The following is a 21,780-nucleotide window of genomic DNA, read 5'->3' as shown; positions in this document are numbered from 1 at the left end:
GAGGCGCCCGGGACGGAGCCCAGCCTCACACCGGGCAGCGAGGGGAGCCCCAGGCCCTCAGGGGGGACCCTGCTGGGCACCCAGGAGCGCAAGGACAGGGGTTCCCTCCCTCCGGTACTCAGAGCATCAGATTCTGTGCTGCGGGCATCGCCCCCCCCCCCTCCACCCCCCCCCCCCCCCCGCACTGCGGCCCTGCGCCCTTGCCAGGCCCTGCCCATCCCCCTCCCTCCTCCCTCCTCCCTCCTTCCTCCTCCCTCCTTCCTGCTCCAGGCTCGTCCGCCTCCCGGGATGAGTCCTCCCCCTGTAACCAGTCCCCTGGCTCTCCTGGCTCTCCCTGGCTCTCCCTGGCTCTCCCTGGCTCTCCCTGGCTCTCCTGGCTCTCCCTGGCTCTCCCTGGCTCTCCCTGGCTCTCCCTGGCTCCCCTGGCTCTCCCTGGCTCTCTCCCCCGGCTACTAGAAGGACTCGACCCACAGCTCTGCCCTGGTGCCTGGCCCCAGCGCCCTTGACCTGTGAAGCCCTCTCCCAGCCCCTCCCTAAGCCGGTCCCTGCCCCTGCTGGGTGGTGGTGGGGGGGGGTGGATACAGTTGCCGCAGACGAAGAGGATGATGAAGTAAATGCACACGAGCATCCCGGGGTAGGAGGGCCCGCCGTAGGCCAGGATGCCGTTGTACATCACCGAGTTCCAGTCTTCCCCGGTCAGGACCTGGGGGGCGGGAGGGGTGGAGGGGGCACCGTGGGACGGAGGGTCCCCCGAGGGGGCCACTGTGCTCCCCCGGGGAGACCAGCCGTGGGGAGGGCGGCCTCACCCCGCCCAGCTTCGGGCTCAGGGACACGAGTGGCACACGGGAGAGAGAGCAGCCGCCTGGTGCCCAGCCGCCCCGACGCCTCTCATCCACGCACCGCCGTCCCGCCCTGCGCTGGCACGCCGCCGGGCACCAGGGACAGGCCCGGCGCACGCTGGGCACGGCTCCCGGCCCAGGAGCGCGGGGGGAGATGGATAAGCCGCTGTTACCACGGAGAGGAGCACCGCCCGCAGAGGGACCTGGAACCCGGACCCACAACCCGGGAGAGCTCCCCGGGGGAGGTGTCCCCGCCCGCGGGGGGAGGGACGGGAGAGCCTGCAGAGGGACCTGGGACCCGGACCCACACCCGGGCGGGCTCCCCGGGGGAGGTGTCCCCGCCCGCGGGGGGAGGGACGGGAGAGCCTGCAGAGGGACCTGGAACCCGGACCCACAACCCGGGCGGGCTCCCCGGGGGAGGTGTCCCCGCCCGCGGGGGGAGGGACGGGAGAGCCCGCAGAGGGACCTGGAACCCGGACCCACAACCCGAGAGGGCTCCCTGGGGGAGGTGTCCCCGCCCGGCGGGAGGGACGGGAGAGCCTGCAGAGGGACCTGGAACCCGGACCCACACCCGGGCGGGCTTCCCGGGGGAGGTGTCCCCGCCCGCGGGGGGAGGGACGGGAGGCGGCACACAGCGGCCGAGAGAGCCTGCAGAGGGACCTGGGACCCGGACCCACACCCGGGCGGGCTCCCCGGGGGAGGTGTCCCCGCCCGGCGGGGGAGGGACGGGAGGCGGCACACAGCGGCCGAGAGAGCCTGCAGAGGGACCTGGGACCCGGACCCACAACCCGGGCGGGCTCCCCGGGGGAGGTGTCCCCGCCCGCGGGGGGAGGGACGGGAGAGCCTGCAGAGGGACCTGGGACCCGGACCCACAACCCGGGCGGGCTCCCCGGGGGAGGTGTCCCCGCCCGCGGGGGAGGCACGGGCGGCGGCGGCGGGGGCGGCGGCGGGGGCCCACCTGGAAGACGCTGACGAGCGCCTGCGGGAAGCTGTCGAAGTTGCTGCGGCGCACCTCCGTGTCCTCGAAGTCGTAGCGGCCCCCGAAGAGCTGCATGCCCAGCAGCGCGAAGATGACGACGAAGAGGAAGAGCAGCAGCAGCAGCGACGCGATGGAGCGGATCGAGTTCAGCAGCGACGCCACCAGGTTGCTCAGCGACGTCCAGTACCTGCCGGCGGCGGGCGCGGGGTGGGCGCGGGGTGGGCGCGGGGTGGGCGCGGGGTGGAGACGGGCGGCCCCGCTCACAGGTGTGCGGGGGGGGGGGGTGGGGGGAGGGTCTGGGGGAAGGAAGGCTCAGGGCTGGGGGCAGGCAGGGGGGAGGGCTGCCTGGAGGCGGAGGCCCTGGATTTGTGGCACCCCCCAATTCTTCCCCTCCTTCCCAGCTTGCCCCTCTCCCACCCTCCCACTCTCTCTAGAAATCAATGGGGAAAATACCCTTGGTGGGGATTTAAGAAATAATAATAAAAATAAAAAGAGAGAGCCCTAGCCAGTTTGGCTCAGTGGACAGAGCATCGGCCTGCGGACTGAAGGGTCCCAGGTTCGATTCCGGTCAAGGGCATGGACCTTGGTTGCGGGCACATCCCCAGTGGGGGGGGTAGTGCAGGAGGCAGCTGATCGATGTTTCTCTCTCATGGATGTTTCTAACTCTCTCTCCCTCTCCCTTCCTCTCTGTAAAAAACCAATAAAATGTATTTAAAAAAAAGAAATAATAATAAACATAAAAGGAGAGGACTGAGGCCCGGAGCTGGGGGTGACGTCCTATGAGCTGGCTGGACGCTGGGGCCGGGCGCTGGGCTGGGCCTGCCCCTGCCCTGGCTGAGCCCGCCCCCCCCTGCCCCCTGGTGCCCGCTCGCCGGCGCCCTCACTTGGTGACCTTGAAGAGCCGCAGCAGGCGGATGCAGCGCAGCACGGAGATGCCCAGCGGGCTCATGGCGCCGGCCTCCACCAGCAGCACCTCGAGGAGGCCGCTGCTCACCACGAAGCAGTCGAAGCGGTTGAAGACGGACAGGAAGTACTGCCGCAGGCCCAGCCCGTACATCTTCATCAGCATCTCCGCCGCGAACAGGCACAGCAGCACCCGGTTGGCCACGTCTGGGGGTCACGGCGCGGGCTCAGCGTCCCCCCCTTCCTTCCCCTTCCGCCTCCGGGCCTCTGCCTGGGGGCGCCCTCCACCCCGACTCCCTCCCCACAACACCCAGTGGAACCTGGGGCACCTTTGCCCACGGAAAGAACACAGACCCAGCCCGGCCCGCGTGGCTCAGTGGCTGAGCGTCGACCTAGGAACCAGGAGGTCAGGGTTCGATTCCAGGTCAGGGCACAGGCCCGGGTGGCGGGCTCCATCCCCAGTGTGGGGCGTGCAGGAGGCAGCCGGTCCGTGGTTCTCTCTCATCATGGATGTTTCTCTCTCTCTCTCCCTCTCCCTTCCTCTCTGAAATCAATACAAATAGATTAAAAATAAGTTACTGGCATCTGTGTCCAGTGTCTGTCGTGGGAACAGTTTGCCCAGACTCCTGGACGCGCACCTGGAGGGTTCCCAAAGGGCTGCTATTGTTACCGTGAGAAGGAAAGTTCCAGAAGTGACTGCAGCCTGTAATTTCTAGAAGCCATGCCCCGACCTCATGGGCCTCATGGACCTCATGGGCCTCATGGACCTCATGGACCTCATGGACCTCATGGACCTCATGGACCTCATGGGCCTCATGGACCTCATGGACCTCATGGACCTCATGGACCTCATGGACCTCATGGACCTCATGGGCCTCATGGACCGCATGGATCTCCTCAGCAAAGCCCAAGGCGCCACCCCCTGGCTGGCTGTGGCTACCGGCCCGTCTGGTCTTTTCCCGGCCGGCCTCACCCTGCACGTGGGTGAGCAGGGGGGTGCCTCACCCTGCACGTGGGTAAGCAGGGGGGTGAGCAGGAGGGTGAGCAGGGGGGTGAGCAGGGGGTGAGCGGGTGGGTGAGCAGGGGGGTGAGCAGGGGGTGAGCGGGTGGGTGAGTGGGTGGGTGAGCGGGTGGGTAAGCAGGGGGGTGAGCAGGAGGGTGAACAGGGGGGTGAGCAGGGGGGTGAGCAGGGGCGTGGGCCGGGGGGTGAGCAGGGGGGTGACAGGGGGTGCTCACCCTGCAGGTGGGTCAGCCACAGCGGCTGGTTGTGGTGCTCGGAGGCGATGGACAGGGTGTTGAGAGCCACGATCAGGATCACCAGCCAGTAGAAGGCCCGGGACTTGACCACGTCGTGGCATTTCCGGCGGAAGATACGGTTCCACTGCCTCCAGTGTCGGCTGGGGGGCGGCGGGGGGAGGGGGAGACAGAGCGGGAGGAAAGGCAGAGAGCCGCTTTACCCAAGCCCCACCTTCCAGGCCGCCCCTGGCCACACCGGCTCTGACCACCCCCTCCCTCTGGTCATGTGAGTGGTGGAGCTGGCTGGCCTACAATCTCAGGTCTTTTAAAATATATATATTTTTTATTGATTTCAGAGAGGAAGGGAGAGGGAGAGAGAACCATCCATGATGAGAGAGAATCATGCCTCCTGCACACCCCCTACTGGGGACCAAGCCCTCAACCCCGGGCATGTGACCTCCCAGTTCATAGGTCAACGCTCAGCCACGGAGCCACGCCAGCCGGTGTGCAATCTCGGCTCTTACTGGCTACGTCCTCCCCCTTTCAAAGGCGTTGAATGACGGGGCTGAGCTCAGAGGGAAGTGGAGATAACGCAGGGTGCCTGGCACAGAGCCCCATGATCAATGTCAGGTTCAGCGAGGCCAGCGCTGGCACGCCGCGCTCTGCCGTGATAAAAGCACTTCCGTAACCAATGAGTGGCGTCTGGCCCGGGGCGGGCTGTGGACAGGTCCTGGGACAGCAGGTGCTGGCTTTGGGGAGAGCAATTGGGCAGCGTTTACCGAGGTTAAAACCTACACACTGTTTGACCCAGTGAGTCCTTTTCGGGGAGTCTGCCAGCAGAAGTGTTCACCCTTCCGCCAAGCTGCGCCCCGGGACCCTGTTTGTGTGTGGTCCCCAACGGGAGGGATTGATTGAATCTTTGTAGCTAAGTGTCCACACCATGATACTAAGTGTCCACACCATGATACTAAGTGTCCACACCATGATACTAAGTGTCCACACCACGATACTAAGTGTCCACACCACGATACTAAGTGTCCACACCACGATACTGAGTGTCCACACCATGATACTAAGTGTCCACACCATGGGTTCTTTTACCAGGTGTACCAGTTAATAATGCAAATTCTTTTCCATAGATGGAGTCACACACATGTTGATATCTATGCGATTTGATATGTACGCTATTTTGTTGTATTGACAACAAGCTTCAAAACTTCATATGTCAAATTTGCTGAAGGTGCTAACATCATAGATATTTTTACGCTTAAAAATGTCGAATTTCATGCCAAAATAAAGAGCATTTGTGGGAAGTTTAATTTGTTACTGGGAAGATCATGGGGCTGGGAAGACCATGGAGCTGGGAGGAGCCGGGGAGTGGGAGGAGCTGGGGCTGGGAAGACCATGGGGCTGGGAGGAGCCGGGGAGTGGGAGGAGCCGGGGCTGGGAGGAGCCTGGGCTGGGAGGAGCCGGGGCTGGGAGGAGCCGGGGAGTGGGAGGAGCCGGGGAGTGGGAGGAGCCGGGGCTGGGAGGAGCCTGGGAGTGGGAGGAGCCGGGGAGTGGGAGGAGCCGGGGCTGGGAGGAGCCTGGGAGTGGGAGGAGCCGGGGAGTGGGAGGAGACTGGAGCTGGGAGGACCGTGGGGCTGGGAGGAGCCAGGGCTGGGAGGAGCCGGGGAGTGGGAGGAGCCGGGGCTGGGAGGAGCCTGGGAGTGGGAGGAGCCGGGGAGTGGGAGGAGCCTGGGAGTGGGAGGAGCCGGGGCTGGGAGGAGCCAGGGCTGGGAGGAGCCGGGGCTGGGAGGAGCCTGGGAGTGGGAGGAGCCGGGGAGTGGGAGGAGCCTGGGAGTGGGAGGAGCCTGGGAGTGGGAGGAGCCTGGAGTGGGAGGAGCCGGGGAGTGGGAGGAGCCGGGGAGTGGGAGAAGCCGGGGCTGGGAGGAGACTGGGAGTGGGAGGAGCCGGGGCTGGGAGGAGCCGGGGCTGGGAGGAGCTGGGGCTGGGAGGAGCCTGGGAGTGGGAGGAGCCGGGGAGTGGGAGGAGCCTGGGAGTGGGAGGAGCCGGGGAGTGGGAGGAGCCGGGGAGTGGGAGGAGCCGGGGCTGGGAGGAGCCGGGGAGTGGGAGGAGCCGGGGCTGGGAGGAGCCTGGGAGTGGGAGGAGCCGGGGCTGGGAGGAGACTCACACAAACTGGATGATCTTGTTCAGGCCCTCGATCTCGTACAGGCTCTCCGTGTCGGAGCCGCCTTCCTCCAAGGACAGCTTCCCTGGGGACAAGAGGCTCCGTGGGCGGCTGCTGGGCCCCTCTGGGCTGTGCTCACCCGGGAGGGGCCCACGTGGGCGGGGCTCCCCCTGCCTCCGAGGGCGGGATCCCCGGGACCCCAAGGAAGGGGCCGAGGGACCTGCGTGTGGTGCCCGTCCCCCCGGAGGGGCCCTGGTTTCCTTCTCTGCGAGGCGCCCCCACCTGCTCCACCGGCCCCCAGGGGTGCGGGGGTCCGCGGGGGGTGCTCCCCGTGAGGGCAGCGGGGGAGGGGCCTGTGCCCACGGCCCTGGGCTCGAACCTTCTCGCAGGTCGTCCACGTCCATGACCTCGCCCTGCGTGATCCAGCTCATGTAGCCCCGGAGGTCCTCGTCCAGCTGATGCTTCTCCCGCAGCTTCTGGAAGGTTCCCCTGGACTTGGCCTTCTCCCGCTCCTTGGTGAACTCCCTGCAGCGGAGGGGGGGAGGGGGGGGGGAGGGGGAGGAGGGGGAGGAGGGGAGGAGGGAGGAGAGGGGAGGGGAGGAGGTGTGCACCCCCGGGCACAGAGCGGTTAGGTCAGTAGGCGGAGGTCACACCGCCAGCAGGCACCAGCCCACGGATCGGGCCTGGTGCTGAGCTCCGGCTCCTCCAGGGCCAGAGGTGGGGCTGAGGGACCCGGGAGCAGGACGAGGGGCTCCGGGGAGGGAGAGGAATTAAACACGGACGGGCTCCCGCCCGTGCCTCCGTCTCTTCCTCTGACCAGGGAGCACCCTCCCGGCTCTCGGGGACGCAGGTGTGAGTGGAGGGTCTGATGCACGTCTCCCCATCCTGGTCCTGCTCCTCCTCCTCCTCCTCCTCCTCCTCCTCCTCCTCCCTCCTTCCTCCTCCTCCTGCTCCTCCTTCCTCCTCCTCCCTCCTTCCTCTTCCTCCTCCCTCCTTCCTCCTCCTCCTGATCCTCCTCCTCCTCCTCCTGCTCCTCCTCCTCCTCCCTCCTTCCTCCTCCTTCCTCCCTCCTCCTCCTCCTCCTCCTCCTCCTCCCTCCTTCCTCCTCCTCCTGCTCCTCCTTCCTCCTCCTCCCTCCTTCCTCTTCCTCCTCCTCCTCCTCCTCCTCCCTCCTTCCTCCTCCTCCTCCTCCTGCTCCTCCTTCCTCCTCCTCCTGCTCCTCCTCCTCCTCCTGCTCCTCCTCCTCCTCCTCCTGCTCCTCCTCCTCCTCCTACCTCCCCCGCCCCCGCCCCCTCCTCACCCGCTCAGCACCCCCAGCACCAGGTTGAGGATGAAGAACGAGCCCAGCAGGATGAGGGTGACAAAGTAGATCCAGGGCCACTCGTTCCCGATGGCGTCGTTGACCTGTGGGGACCAAGGCGGGGTCTCACCCCCTGACCTGAGGGCTCGGGCACCCAGCCCACCGACCCTGAGGACGGGAGGGAGGCCGTCAGGGGCCTGTTCTCTCCCGAGGGCCCGGAGGAGGGAGTCACCGCCGGGCGCAGGGACCAGCGGGGGGTGAGACACAGCGGGGGGCCAGGGGGCCGCGCCCCTGCACGGGGTTCGCAGGGAAGAGTGAGAAGGAGCAGGGCACCCCGCCCGCCCGCCCCGCCGGCCCGGGTGATGGGGGAGGACGCGGGTGCCGGGTGCTCGGCGGGCGGGCGGCGGGCGCACCCAGTACAGGACGTCGGTCCAGCCCTCCATGGTGATGCACTGGTACACGGTGAGCATGGAGAAGCCGAAGTTGTCGAAGTGCGTGATGCCGTGGTTCGGGCCCGGCCAGCCGCCCCGGCACTCGCTGCCGTTGATGGTGCAGGGACGGCCCGAGCCGGTCCGGGCGCAGGGCGACGGCTTCTCGTTCTCCTCCGTGGCCACGACGTCTGGGGGCGGCCGCATCGGACCACGGACCACGGGAGGCGGCAGGAGGCGTGGGCGAGGAGGGGAGAAACGTTGTGAAAATGATTGTGTGGCGGCTCGGCCGGCGTGGCTCAGGGGCTGAGCGTCGACCTATGAACCTGGGATCAGGGTCGCTCCTCAGAGTGGAGGCCCTGGGTCCCCGGCCCCGGCCGAGCTGCCCTGCCTCCAGGCCCTGGTCCGGGACAGACCTTCCCACGGCCAGCAGGGGATTAGCGTCCTCGGACCTATCGCTCACGGGATCTGTAACTGCGGGCAACTGACTGAGTCTCCCCCAGCCTCAGTTTCCCTGCCTGTGAAATGGGCGCAATGCCTTCCGTCGAGGGGCGATTCCCTAGGACAGTGGTCGGCAAACTCATCCGTCCACAGAGCCAACTATCAACAGCACAACGACTGACATTTCTTTGGAGAGCCACGTTTTTTAAACGTAAACTTCTCCTAACGCCACTTCTTCAACATAGACTCGCCCGGGCCGTGGTATTCTGTGGAAGAGCCACACCCCAGGGGCCAGAGAGCCGCCTGTGGCTCACGCGCCGCGGTTTGCCGGCCACGGCCCCAGGACATGCAACCTCGCCCTTGCGGCTTCATTCCATTTATTTCTAAATATATTTTTGTGGATGTCAGAGAGGGAGGGGGAGAGCGCGAGCGAGAGGAACATCCACGAGGAGAGAGAATCATGGATCGGCTGCCCCCTGCACGCCCCGCACTGGGGATGGAGCCCGCAACCCGGGCCTGTGTGCCCTGATCGGGAATCGAACCCTGACCTCCTGGTTCCTAGGTGGACGCTCAGCCACGGAGCCACGCCGGCCGGGCTCCTGTGGCGTCCTCACGGCGGACGGCTCCCCCTGAGCTGTCCGGGGACCCCCCCCCCGCCCGGCGCCCCGCCCGCCCGCCCGGCCGGGACTGACCGGTCCCGATGTAGTAGCAGGTCTTGTGCATCTTGCCCTTGAAGAGCTCGAGGCCGATGATGGCGTAGATGATGACCATGAAGAGGACCAGCAGGGCGATGTGGAACAGGGGCAGCATGGCCTTGAAGATGGAGTTGAGCACCACCTGCAGGCCTGGAGGGGGGGTGCGGGGTGGTGGTGGGGGAGACACAGAACGAGGGTCAGCTCTCCACACTCCGGGGGACCCCTCCGGGACAGCCAGGGAGGAGGGGGACCCGGAACCGGGCCGGGGCACAGGCTGGGGAGCAGGAGGGGGTCTGGGGGGACGGGGTCACCCACTGGGTACCCCCGACACCAGCCGGAGGGGGCGCAGCACGCGGAAGGCCCGGAGCGCCTTGACGTCCAGGCCGGCGCCCTTGCTGCTCAGCGGCGTGGTGTTGCTCTGGATGAGGTTGACCTGCTCCAGGATCACCGTGAAGACCCTGGGGGGGGGGGGCGGGGGGTTTGGGGGGGCTCAGGTGAGCGCAGGCCTGGTGCTGGGGACCCTGGGTGTCCCCTCTGTGCTGGGGGCAGGTACAGTGTGCCCACGGCGAACGCTGACTCACAACGGGGGCCAGGGCGGGGCCCAGGGCTCCGCCTCTTTGGTTCTTTGTTTGTTAATTCTCTCCCGAGGATATTTTTCCGTTGAGTTTTTAAAAATATATATTTTATTGATTTTTTACAGAGAGGACGGGAGAGGGATAGAGAGTTAGAAACATCGATGAGAGAGAAACATCCACCAGCTGCCTCCTGCACCCCCCCCCCCCCACTGGGGATGTGCCCGCAACCAAGGTACGTGCCCTTGACCAGAATCGAACCCGGGACCCTTCAGTCCGCAGGCCGACGCTGTATCCACTGAGCCACACCGGTTAGGGCATTGATTTTTAGAGAGAGTTGAAGGGAGTGGGAGAGAGAGGGAGAGAGAGAGAGAGAGACATTGGTTGCCTCCTGCATGAACCCCTGACTGGGGCTGGGAGGGAGCCTGCAACCCAGGTACGTGCCCTTGGCCAGAATCGAACCCGGGACCCTTCCGTCCGTGGGCCAACGCTCTAACCACTGAGCCACACCAGCTGGGGCCTGTCCCTCCTTCCCCGGCCTCCTCATCGCCCTCCTCCTCTCTCAACGTCCTCCCTCACGGAGCCTGCTGTGGACGCCAGACCCGCAGGCCCACCGTGCGGGGAGCAGCGGTCTCGGGGCGCCGGGGGGGGGGCCTGTCTCTGACACCCTCCTTCTGGGGGCGTGTGTCTGGATGGCGCGGGGTGTTCCCTGCCGGGCAGGTGTCCTCTCCATCCTCCCTCCCCCCGTGCCCCCCCCCCAAGGCTGCTCCCCGGCCCAGAGCTGGGGTCTGTGCTGCCTCTGGGGTGCTGGCCCCTCGGACCCCCTCCCACCCCCGCCCCCTCCCCGCTCCGGGCCTCACCCCAGGAAGACGATGATGAAGTCCAGCACGTTCCAGCCGCTGCGCAGGTAGGCGTCCGGGTGGAAGAGGAAGCCGTAGGCGATGATCTTCATGGCGGCCTCGACGGAGAAGACGATGAGGAAGAAGTACTCCAGCTTCTCCTGCGGGCGAGAGCGGCCGCCTCTCCTCTGAGCGCCCCCCGCGCCGCTGCTCTTCCTTCCCGGCACCCGGTTCCCGGCGGCCCCGGGACCTCGGCACCGGCCTGAATTCCCTCCTCCCCCCCCACCACCGCCCCCACCTCGAGGCCGCACACGCCAGGCCGGCCCCTCGCGGCCCACGGGCCTTCCCTCGGGCGCCAGCCCTCCCTGAGGCGTCTCTTTCCCTCTGTCCGCGTGGGCCCCTCACTGCCATCGATCACCAGGCCCGTTTCTAGCCTGTTTTGTTTTTGTTTTTAAATATATATTTTATTGATTTTTTCACAGAGAGGAAGGGAGAGGGACAGAGAGTTAGAAACATCGATGAGAGAGAAACATCGATCAGCTGCCTCCTGCACACCCCCTACTGGGGATGGGCCAGCAACCAAGGTACATGCCCTTGACCGGGATCGAACCTGGGACCCTTCAGTCTGCAGGCCGATGTTCTATCCACTGAGCCACACCGGTCAGGGCCGTTTCTATCCTGTTGACCTTCCGTCCTACCCACTGAACGATCAACTCTGTGAAGTGTGGGGACTGTCCATGTTTTTTTATTTTTTTTTTTAATTCTTCTTCCGCCAGGGCCCAGAATGGCGTGAAGAAGTGAGTGAGTCATTCGGAGCCGGGGCGGGGAGCAGCCGGCCCGCGGGCCCGACGAGGCCCGTGAAATCGTTCGGTCTGGCTCTGCCACGGCGTGAGGGGTGAGTTCACGACGTGGCTGACCACATGTGGCCTGGCTCCGTGGGGGAGCGTGGACCTGTGAACCAGGAGGTCAGGATTCGATTCCCGGTCAGGGCACAGGCCCGGGTTGCGGGCTCCATCCCCAGTAGTGGGGCGTGCAGGAGGCGGCCGGTCCATGATTCTCTCTCATCATGGATGTTTCTCTCCTCTCTCCCTGCCTCTCTGAAATCAATACAAATATATTAATGATAATAAAAGAACATACAGAGCTTTCTTAACAAAACCAAACAAAAAAAGGTGGGGGTTGGGGTGGGGACACAGTCCCAGAATCCTTCCAACCTGCTATTGAGAGACTTTTCCTGAAAGGGGGGTGGGGGGGGGAGCCTGCCGTCCCGGCCGCACCACCCACAGGTGTCCGGGCCCCGCCTCGGTCTCCATGGCCACCTCGGCCTCCAGGTTTGGAAGATGAGCCGCTGGGGATGAGGGCAGCGGCTATATTTGGCCCCATGAACTCTGGCTTTGAAGCCAGGCCTGAGTGGGTGAGCCCTGCCTCCCTGCCCCCACCCCACCCCAGGCCTGGGCTGGGGACCTCAGCGGGGAGCGGGGGAGGGTGGGGGGAGGGCTGGGACCTCAGTGTGGGGTGGGGGGAGGGCTGGGAGGGCTGGGACCTCAGCGGGGGGCGGGGGAGGGCGGGGGGAGGGCTGGGCGGGCAGAGGGGCAGCTTCCCCAGCCCCTCTGAGCACAGGCGGCTCAGGAGTGGGCGCTCGGGGGCAGAGCAGCCTGGAGGTGGACACTGGGGTCCTTGCCACAGATCGGGGGACGGAGGCCCGGGGCGGGGGGAGGGGGAGGAAGCTGCCGTAGGAGGCCAGCGCAGAGGCGGAGGGCACAGCCGGGCGGGGTGCTGGGTGTCCCTGTCCATGCTCAGTGGGTGGGGGTGCGGGTGGGACAAGCCCTGGTGTCTCTGGGGGAGCGGGCAGCCTAGAGGTGGGGCCTCAGGCCGTTTCACCAGGACTCTTGTCGGCGGCCCAGCCCCCCCCTCCAGCCCCCTGTGCCCCTCAGGTCCTGGCCCTTTGGGGAGAGCCGAGCCGCCCGGCACATTCCTGACCCTATAAAAAGGCAGCGGCCTGGCTGCCAGAGGCTCAGCCGCAGCCTCGCCGGGTGTGCAGCAACCCGAGCCCAGGGAGGTGCCGGGGGGCAGGCGCCACGGTGAGGCCGGGAGGGGCCCCCCCACACACACACACCGGCAGCACCAGGACCACTTGGCCACCGTGAGCAGAACTCTCCAGCCCGGCCGGCGTGGCTCCGTGGCTGAGCGTCGACCTAGGACCCAGGAGGTCAGGGTTCGATTCCAGGTCGGGGCACAGGCCCGGGTTGTGGGCTCCATCCCCAGTGGGGGGCGTGCAGGAGGCAGCCGATCCGTGATTCCCTCTCCTCATGGATGTTCCTCTCTCTCTCCCTCTCCCTTCCTCTCTGAAATCTATTTAAAAATATGTGTTTTTAAAAGTATTCGTATGAGTCTCCGGCTGTGGGTGGGTATGTCCTTCAGTGTAAGCCTGTTTTCTCTCCCGAATCCAGACTGAGGGGGGAGGAGGCGGGGCCCGGTTCGGACCGTCCCTCCAGCTGTGTGTGGTTCGAGCACGTGTTACAGGCGGGGGGGGGGGGAGAGGGGGCAAGGATAAAGGGGTGCAGAACCCCAAAAGGCCCTCTGCTGCCCGTCCTCGGTGGGGAAGGGCTCTCCTGATTCTAACCAGGAGGGGACACGGGCATGCAGCCCGTCGCTCACTGGCCGAGCCCCCAGGCCTCCGTTTCTGCATCTGTGAAATGGGACTTCTCTGCGGGGCTGTGCTGAGGTCCCGGGGACTCTGGGAAGGTGCTGGGCACAGGGCGCCCCCTGGCGGGGCGGGCTGGCTGTGTTACCGAGTCGAGGAGAGCGGCAGGCCAGGGACAAGGCCTGCAGGCGGTTGGGGGTTCCTTATCCTTGGGGGTCCCAGGCACGCAGCCCCCCAGCCCGGCGCAGGCCCGGGGCAGGGGGGGGGGCGGGGGGGGGGGGGCGGGCCGCTCACCAGGCCGACGTTCAGGGAGTTGTTGTCATCCTCGGGCATGGGCAGGTACACGGCCAGGGCCACGCAGTTGGCGAAGATGGTCAGTAAGATGATGGTCTCGAAGGGTCTGGGGCCGAGGTTAAGGACAGCCCCCGAGGGAGGCGTGGGTGTGCGGGGCGAGGGGTCAGAGGGCGCCGGGGGTCAGCCTGGAGGAGGCTGTCATGCTGGCTGGGGGCCCCCCCCCCGCGCCCCGCAGGTGGAGGGCGGCTTGGACCCGGCTCTCCGGGGAGCAGGGACCTCACTCCTCGCAGCTCTGAGGCCGCGAGGTCCGGTTCTGGCCAAGGCACCTTAGCTCTGAGGGAGTCTTAAGGCTCCTCTCTCGGCATCGGCCCCCGACCCCCCCCCCCCCCGACCCCTGCCTGCCCTCTCCCCGGAGCCATGAGTTTCTGAGATTCTGGCCAGACCACGGAGCGGGGGAGGGCTCCCTCGGAGAAAGGGGGGGATGGGGGACAGGCCAGGTGGCTGCAGAGCCGGGAAAGGGGGTGGTGGGCAGGCGACACCCGAACCTCGGAGCCTGAGGAAGGAGGGGCTGACCCGCCCCTGGACCGGCGCCCCCAGATCCACGCATCCCCCCAGACACGCGCCCCTGAATAACCGTCTCCCAGAGGCAGCCCAGGCCGGGCCAGGGAGGGGTTGCTGAGGACGGAGAGCGAGGGAGGGCCCGGCCGGCGTGGCTCCGTGGTTGAGCGTCGACCTAGGAACCAGGAGGTCAGGGTTCGATTCCCATCAGGGCACAGGCCCGGTTGCGGGCTCCATCCCCAGTAGGGGGCGTGCGGGAGGCAGCCGATCCGTGATTCTCTCTCACTGGTGTTTCTATTTCTCTCTTCCTCTCCCTTCCTCGTTCTCTAAAAAAAAATCAATAAAAACATATTTAAAAAAAATTTTTTTAAAGAGAAAAAGGGAGGGCGGGGGTGGGAGGTGGCCACCCCGTTCCCCAGGCGCTGCAGGTGCAGAGCTGGGAGAGAGCCCCCCCCCCCGCCCCCACCACACCTGACCAGACCCGGGAGGAGGGAGGGCGGCTGCCGGGACCGGATGGGGGGACTGGATGGGGTGCGCGCAGCTCTGGGGGCAGGGCTGGCTCTGACCCCAACTCTTCCGACCTGGGCCCACGTTTTCCGCGTCCGCCTCTTGGCCCTCCCTCCCGGGAACAGCTGGCCCGAGCCGGCTCCCAAGCCCTTTAGAAACATCTCAAATATTCCCGACCCTCCCTCCCACCTCCCCCCTCCCCCCAAGTAACCCAGACACCCCCTCGCTCTTCCTCCCGGAGCCCATGCCACACAAGAGGGGCCTCCAGCCGCCCCCCCCCGGCCCAGGTGGGGTGCGGGCCTGTGCCTGGCCGCCTGGTCCCCGCACCCCCCCACCCCCAGCGGCGGGTCCTACTCAGCTCCTGTCTCTCTCTCTCTCTCTCACCCTCCCATCAAGGGGAAGGATTCCTTGCAGCCCCCCCCCCCCACTTCACTCTCCCCCATCCTCGCTCAGAAAGGAGGCTGCTGCTTCAGAAACCAGAGGGGACCCCCGGGACGACGTGGACAGCAGCCCCCCCTCCCCCCGAAGCGCCCTGCCCTGCCACAGGCGGTCAGGGGGCATCTCGCCGTCACCAGCCCCCCCCCCCAGATCTTCCTCCCCCACCCCCACCCCCGCCACGGCCTCCCTTCCCAGCGGCCCCTCCGGGACAGCCTCCCCATGTCCTGGCCCCGAGTGTGATCCGCGGCCACCCTCCCTCGCCCGCGTGGCACCGCGTGCCCGCCCCGCGCCCGCCGAGGATACTTCCACTCGACGATGCTGATGCAGGCCTTCCGCAGGGGGTTGTCCAGGGTCAGGCACAGCAGGGCCCGGGGGGGCCTGGGCAGGACCTCGGGGGCCGGCTTCTTGGGCTGCTTCTTCCTCAGGCCCTCGTCCTGGGGGGAGGCCGGCTCCATGCTCCCGGCCGCCTGGCTGTCCCGCTCCCCGCGCGCCCGGCAGCCCGCTCCGCCCTGCGTCCCCGGTGCCCTCGCCCTGGCCTGGGGACTGGCCGAGGGGACTGGCCGAGTGCGCAGGGCCAGGCCGCCCGGGCCAGCAGGGGTGGGGCGGGAGGATGACTCCCCGCTCGCTCCCGGGAGTAAAATTAGCCCCTGAAGCCAGGCAGCTGTCACGCCGCCTCCCGGCCCCGGCGGCTTCTGCCCCGGAGGCTGGGGGCGGGGTGCTGACGGCAGGGCCCGGGTGGGCAGTGGGGGACGGGATGGAGGGTCAAGGCTGGCGAGACCTCCGGAAGGGGGAACCCCGATACAGAGCCCCCCGTGACAGACTGGCTCCCTGGTGCCAAGATGAGCTCTCCGGCCGAACAAAGGTGAGGGGGGCCCTCAGCGCCAGGGACACCCCCTCCCACCCTCCCAGCCCCACCCCCTCCTCGGGGGGAGCCCCCCTCGGGCACAGCCCCAGCCACACCCCGAGGTGCCCTCTGCTCGGCGTCCCCTCCCCTCTGACTGTGCGAGGGCTGAGGGCCCAGCCCTGTCCCTGGGTGCGTGCTGAGCTCCCTGTAAAGGGGTGGAGAGCACCCCACAGCCCACACCCCACAGCCAGCACCACGACGGAGTGGGAAGGAGAGAGACACAGGGCACACGAGGGCAGACTGTGGTCCAGGCATCAAAACTCAACACGTATTTTATTTCATCCTTCGGTGCCAGCGGTGCCCCGGCCAGAGGCCCGCGGCTGCGGGAACCAGTCCTCACCCAGCTGGGCGCAAAGGCAGGAGGAGGCCACGCTGGGGGTGGAGGACGGGACGGCGCCCTCCATCAGGGAGGCCAGAGGGCGCCGCGCGCGCGTGTGTGTGTGTGTGTGTGTGTGTGCGTGTGTGTGCGTGTGTGTGTGAGAGAGAGAGGTGTGTGTGTGTGTGTGAGTGCGTGTGTGTGTGTGTGTGTGTGTGTGTGTGTGCGCGCGCGCGCGCGCACCAGCTCCCAGAGGGTGCGGCGTGTGAGGCCACCTTGTGGCGAGCGGGACAGGCGCATCCGAACCTGAGCGCGACTCGCCTCCCGGGGCCCCGCAGACGCAGGGCCCCGCGGCCGCGCACACACCCCGCAGCTGGGCCCCGGCTTCCCACGCGCGAGGCCGGAGCGGAGGCGGAGCCAGTCCCCGGGTGGCGACGGTCCAGGGCGCCCTCCTGCGGGCGATGGCCGGCGCGGCCGGCGGGCTTCCCCGGGCCCTGCGCCCCTGCTCCTCAGTCCGCGTTGGCCCCTCGCACCCACCCGCTCGGCTGGCACGGAGAGGCCGGCGTTGGCGCGGAAGGAGCGGGGGAGGGGTCCTAGACGCGGAGCGCGCATCTCCGCGGGTCGGGCCCGCGCCGTGCCCCGCCGGGACCCCGCAGCGCTCCGGGCACGGCGCGGCCTGCGGACCCCAGTCACTGGCTGGGTTCCTCGGGCTCCGGGCCCGGCGAGGCGGGGAGGTGGGCGCCCGCGGGCGGCGGGGCGTCGCGCACGGGCTCGGGCCGCGGGGGGCCGTCGGGCGCGCGCAGCAGCTCCTGCAGGTGCCGGATGTAGCGGATGGCGGCGCGCAGCGTCTCCACTTTGCTCAGCCGCCGCTCGGCCAGCGCGCGCGGCAGGTGCCCGCGGAGGCGCGCGTAGCCCTCGTTCACGCAGCGCACGCGGTGCCGCTCGCGCTCGTTGCGCTTGTGGATGAAGGCGGGCTCGAAGGCGCAGTCGTAGGCGCCCAGGGCGCCGGGCCCGGGCGCGCAGGGGAACAGGCCCGCGTAGGCGGCGGCGGGGCCCGGGAACAGCAGGAAGGGCACGGCGCCCGGGGGCTCCGCGGGCAGGGGCGCGGGCCGGGGCGGGGGCGCGGGCCCCAGCTGCATGCCGCCGCCGGGGGGCGCCGTCGGTCCCCGCTCCACCAGCGCCCGGCAGAAGTGACCGTTCACGGTCCGTGGTCCCCGGTTCATGGCGCCGCGGGGCGCTGCGCCCGGGGCCAGACCCTCCCTGAACCGCCCCCGCTCGGGGTCTGCGCGTCCCCACCGCGGGGACGCGTCACATCCCCAGAAGCCGCTCTGGGGTTCCAGGACTGGTTAGGGGTTCTCTGCGCTCCTTGGGGTGGCTGCCGCGGTCCCCCTAAGGGGCGCCATCGCTGCGGACCAGGGGGCGCCTCCGGGCAGAGGCTCAGCGCGCACAGGCTAGGACCCAGCCCGGGCCCAGGACTCGGGCCCGCACCTTCCTCCGCGGGGCATGGGCGCCCGCCTCGCCTGCAGCCCCCGAGGGCGCCTCCCAGGGGCGCGAACCCTGCGGCTCTGCGCCGGGGCCACGGGGCCCAGTTCCTCGCTGGTTCCTCGCGGCGCGTTGGAGACCCCAGGCCGCTTGGGGCGTCGGGAACGGACCGCGGATGCTAGGCCTGCGCCAGAGGGTCCCGGAGAACCGCCCTAAGGAAGAGGAATGGACAGACACATGGACACATGGGTTAGGCGAGGCCCGCGATGACGGCCGGGTCACCCCACCCTCGAATGGGGTGTCGCAGGCTTTGTAAGCAGGGGTGGGGGGGGTGCCTGCTGAGGGCAAGACCTCAGAGCAGGGGTCGCGCCCTGCAGTCCCCTCCCAGGGGCGCATGGACCCCTGGCTGAGTTAGCCGCAGAAAGTCAGTGCGGCCCGGACGTGTGGCCCAGTGGTTGGCGTCGACCTATGGGCCCGGAGGTCACAGTTCGATTCCCATCAGGGCACAGGCCCGGGTGCAGGCTCCATCCCCAGGAGGGGGCGTGCAGGAGGCAGCGGATCCATGATTCTCTCTCCTCATGGATGTTTCTACCTCCCTCCCTCTCCCTTCCTCTCTGAGATCAATAAAAATATATTTTAAAAAATAAGTAAATCCTGATTCCTGTGGGAGGGGCGTCCCTCGCAGGTTCCCATGGTAAGTCAGCGTTGGCTCTGGCGGGGGAGGCGCCCCTGGGAGCCTGACGAGGAGGCCCCTTGCCTCAGCTCTGAAAAGCTCAGAAGTGGGAGCCGCCCCCCAAAAGCCTGGCAGGACCCGGTCCGTCCTCTCAGATCAATGGACTGGGCAGAACCGGTGGCCAACAGCGCCACCGTGTGTCCGTGAGGAGCAAAGGCAGCGGATGGAGGGAATTCCAGGTCCCGGAGGGGGTGCTGGCGGTTTGAACTCCCCGTTCTGACTGCCCGTGGGGGGGCCCTGGTCTCTGGGGACACTGAGGCGGCACCTAGTGGGGACGGAGCTTGGGAACGGAGCTGACGCCCACGCCCAGCGGCTGCCCACGGTCACCCCTGTCCTGGGCGACGTCTACGGGAAAATTCCACACTCAGGGCCTTGGTTTTCTCTCCTCCGGCCTTCAAGGCATAGGGTGACGGAAGCCGTGGGATGGATTCAGCGCAGGTCCTACTCCCGTCCATCAGCCTGTGCCCCCGCCCCCTCCACCCGGCCCCCAGAGCTCCCCCCAGGACCCCGCTGAGGCCTGGGCTCCCAGGACCAGCTCCAAGCTGAGAGCAAAGGGCCCGTGAGTGCTTTCCGGGACAGTCCCCCCACCCCCCACCTTACAGCTCAGAGAGGCAGGGCCACTGGCCCCGGGCAGCACAGCTGCCTCAGGGCCCGGTCAGATTCCCACTCAGGCACTTGGGATGCTTCGGGCATCAGGACCATCACTTGGGCTCCCGCGCCTGGGACCAAGCGAGACTGACCTTCAGAGCCCGGCCCGCGGGCTCAGGGGCCGCCGAGAGCCGGGCATCGGCCTCCCTGGGCCCGAGAGCAGCGGGGAGCCTGTGATCAGACGTGATCAGACGTCCTCCGTGTCGGGCACCATGCTGAGCGCCAGGGGGTGTGCGCGCTCCCACGCATGCACAGCTGTGCCATCCCCGGGCGCAAAGGGGAGGAGCTCTGGTGCTTGCGACCGTCGCCCAGGGACACGGTCTCCGCTCAGCGGGTTTAATCCCCTCGGGGAGAGGTTACGGGTGGAGAAACTGAGGCTCAGAGAGCTTCCGTGAGCTGGGGCCAGACCACGCTTCTCCTGAGCGGCAGGATTTAAAAAACAGGGAGATGTGCCCGGCCGGCGTGGCTGTGATCGACCTGTGAACCGGGAGGTCAGGGTTCGATTCCCGGTCAGGGCACAGGCCCGGGTTGTGGGCTCCATCCCCAGTGCGGGGCGTGCAGGAGGCAGCCGACCCATGATTCTCTCTCGTCATGGATGCTTCTCTCTCTCCCTCCCTCTTCCTTCCTCTCTGAAATCAATAAAATATATTTAAAAACAAAAATAAAAACAAACAACACGAGATGCTTGTATCGCCCCAACTCTGTGCCGGACACGCATCTACGCTCACGCGACCCCCACGGCCGGACGGGGCGGACGCGTGTGCTGACCCTGTGCCGGCCGATGGGATGGAGCCCCAGACCCGCAGCCGGCCTTGTCACCCAGCCCTCAGGGACGGAGCTGAGCCTGACCTGGAGGCCGTGCCCCACCCTGGACGCCTGACCTGGAGGCCGTGCCCCCCCACCCCGGACGCTGCGGCTCTCGGCTCTCGGCCCTCTCCCGCAGCCACACGCAGCCCCGCCGTCCCGGCCTCCACCCCTGCAGGCCCGCTCCTGTCCTGGCACCCCTGGCGGGTGTCCACCCGGAAAAGGTGCTTCAGTCTCCGGGGCATCGGACCCGTCCCGGGGCAGTACCTGCCGCCGCCCGGCTCACCCTCCTCGGCCTGCGGGCCGGGCTGCTGGGCTTCCTCTGGGAGCAGAGCCCCCCGGTGACCGAGCCCCAGGCAACGCGCTCCTGGCCCCGCATCCTGGCCACCACCTGCGTGCGGTTACCTCCTGGGCCGGCTCCTCCAGCTCTCGGGCGGGGACTCCGTGCGGGGACGGCGGGGCCTCCGTGCGCCCGGCCCGGCTCCTCGCAGCCTCTGCCCCGCGTCGCCCTCGGCCCAGGAGACAGGTACGCTCTACCTGCCTACCTGCGGGAGCTTCCAAGGCGACACACCCAGAAGGGGAGGGCGCAGGGCGGGGGGCTCCTCTGATCTGGGACCCGCCCCGAGGGGGAGCGGGCCGCTCCGGGCCTCCTGATTGGCCCCCGAGTCCCTGCGGTGCCCCAGGGCGCTGCCTGCGGAGTGCCCAGGAGGGATGGCCCCCGGGAGGAGGAGGGTGCGGGGTGCAGCCGAGGGGAGGCCCGTGAGTGTGCAGGGCAGGAAAACGGGGGTCTCTCGTGGGGGAACCCCAGGTTAGGGAGCCCCTCTGAGAGGCTCTGGTGACACCGGCTGGGGTGTCGGGGGCTGGGAGGGGACCCCCGGCTGCTCCTGGCGGGACCCGGGACCAGGAGGCTGCAGTGTGGGGTCCCCTTGGCGTCTGGTCTGAGCCCCGTGGCCCCATGGGGAGCCGGAGCCGGAGGCAGCCGCCTAGGTGGTCTCTATAGAAACCTAAAGCAGCACACGGCCCAGGTCCTCTCCGAGCGCCCGCCCCAGCCAACGGCACTCGGTGCTTGGCTAGTATTTTCTTTTAAATAAATGTATTATTGATTTCATAGAGGAAGGGAGAGAGAACAGAAACATCCATGATGACAGAGAATCATGGACCGGCTGCCTCCAGCACGCCCCCTACTGGGGACCGAGCCTGCAACCCGGGCCTGTGCCCTGATGGGAAGTGAACTGTGGCCTCCTGGTTCACAGGTCGACGCTCCACCACGGAGCCACGCCGGCCGGGCTGGCTAGTATCCCCTGTGCATACCCTCAGCCCCCTTTACCGGTCCTTCACACGAATTCCCAGCAGGCCTTGCAGCGGATGTGCCAACGACGCTGGTTTTCCTAATGCTCATTCAGACAGGTGCACGGCCATTCGAGCTACACGCCGGTCCGGCACCTCCCGCCGCCGCCTGCGGGTGAGCCCCACGGAGTTTAACCTCCTCGCTCTTGGTCGGGAGAAACTGAGGCGCAGGGTGGGGGCCCGCTGCTCCAGGTCACTCAGTGGGCCAGGCGGGACCAGGGCTCCTAGCTCGCAGCTAGAGCCCTACCCTCGATGTCCGCCCTGATCGAGGAGCCTGGCACCCTCAGCCAGCTCAGCTCCACGCCTGGGGACGCCAGGGGCCGAGGACGCCCTGTATTATCGCCCCCCTCACACCCCCCCAGCACAGGAGGTCCGCCTGGTTGAGCACCCGTCTTAGGGCCCATCAACCCCCCTTCAGAGGCATGCAGGGCCCCCCATCCCTCCTGCCAACGGGTGCTGGAGCCACAGGCCCGAGGGGCAGGAGGCCACGGCCTCGATGAGGAACTGAGCCTGGGAAGGTGGGAGCCACGGAAGGTTCTGCAGGAGGGAGGTGACGTGAGCTCTGGTGGCCCCTAGACCGGCAGGGGCCCCCGAGGAAGGTGGGGACGGGGCGGAGGGGGCGGGAGGGGACGGACTGCTCGGCCACCAGGAGGGGCAGCGTGGGCCCTGAGTGAGGACACGAGGGTGGCAGACGAGCGCCTGC

At 67.7% G+C, this 21,780-nt stretch overlaps 2 protein-coding genes across 2 annotated transcripts in view; both read right to left on the bottom strand.

Moving 5' to 3' along the window:
* CACNA1S (calcium voltage-gated channel subunit alpha1 S) overlaps positions 1-15,298 on the bottom strand; it is a 39,406-nt gene extending 24,108 nt beyond the window's left edge. Inside the window, exons 1-13 of the mRNA XM_054712890.1 lie at positions 15,147-15,298; positions 13,341-13,446; positions 10,424-10,563; positions 9,307-9,449; positions 8,989-9,141; positions 7,841-8,046; positions 7,428-7,531; positions 6,507-6,652; positions 6,131-6,212; positions 3,958-4,118; positions 2,703-2,928; positions 1,798-2,005; positions 583-703 (exon numbers count right to left, since the gene is read on the bottom strand). Of these exons, the coding sequence (XP_054568865.1) occupies positions 583-703; positions 1,798-2,005; positions 2,703-2,928; positions 3,958-4,118; positions 6,131-6,212; positions 6,507-6,652; positions 7,428-7,531; positions 7,841-8,046; positions 8,989-9,141; positions 9,307-9,449; positions 10,424-10,563; positions 13,341-13,446; positions 15,147-15,298 (1,948 nt within the window). The remainder of the gene's footprint in view (positions 1-582; positions 704-1,797; positions 2,006-2,702; positions 2,929-3,957; positions 4,119-6,130; positions 6,213-6,506; positions 6,653-7,427; positions 7,532-7,840; positions 8,047-8,988; positions 9,142-9,306; positions 9,450-10,423; positions 10,564-13,340; positions 13,447-15,146) is intronic.
* A 1,454-nt stretch (positions 15,299-16,752) lies between these two features.
* ASCL5 (achaete-scute family bHLH transcription factor 5) lies at positions 16,753-17,286 on the bottom strand. The gene has a single exon (XM_054713152.1). It carries the CDS (start codon positions 17,284-17,286, stop codon positions 16,753-16,755), a length of 534 nt encoding a protein of 177 aa, XP_054569127.1.
* Positions 17,287-21,780: the final 4,494 nt, after the last annotated feature.

This window comes from Eptesicus fuscus, chromosome 24 (assembly GCF_027574615.1).
Source record: "Eptesicus fuscus isolate TK198812 chromosome 24, DD_ASM_mEF_20220401, whole genome shotgun sequence".
NCBI classification, from domain to species: Eukaryota; Metazoa; Chordata; class Mammalia; order Chiroptera; family Vespertilionidae; genus Eptesicus; species Eptesicus fuscus.
The sequence above is the reverse complement of the archived record's forward strand: the minus strand, read 5'-3'. Positions and strand labels throughout refer to the sequence as shown.

What these genes read in the sequence shown, in the direction of transcription:
- ASCL5 (XM_054713152.1), bottom strand. Translation starts at nt 17,286, where the DNA reads ATGAACCGGGGACCACGGACCGTGAACGGTCACTTCTGCCGGGCGCTG.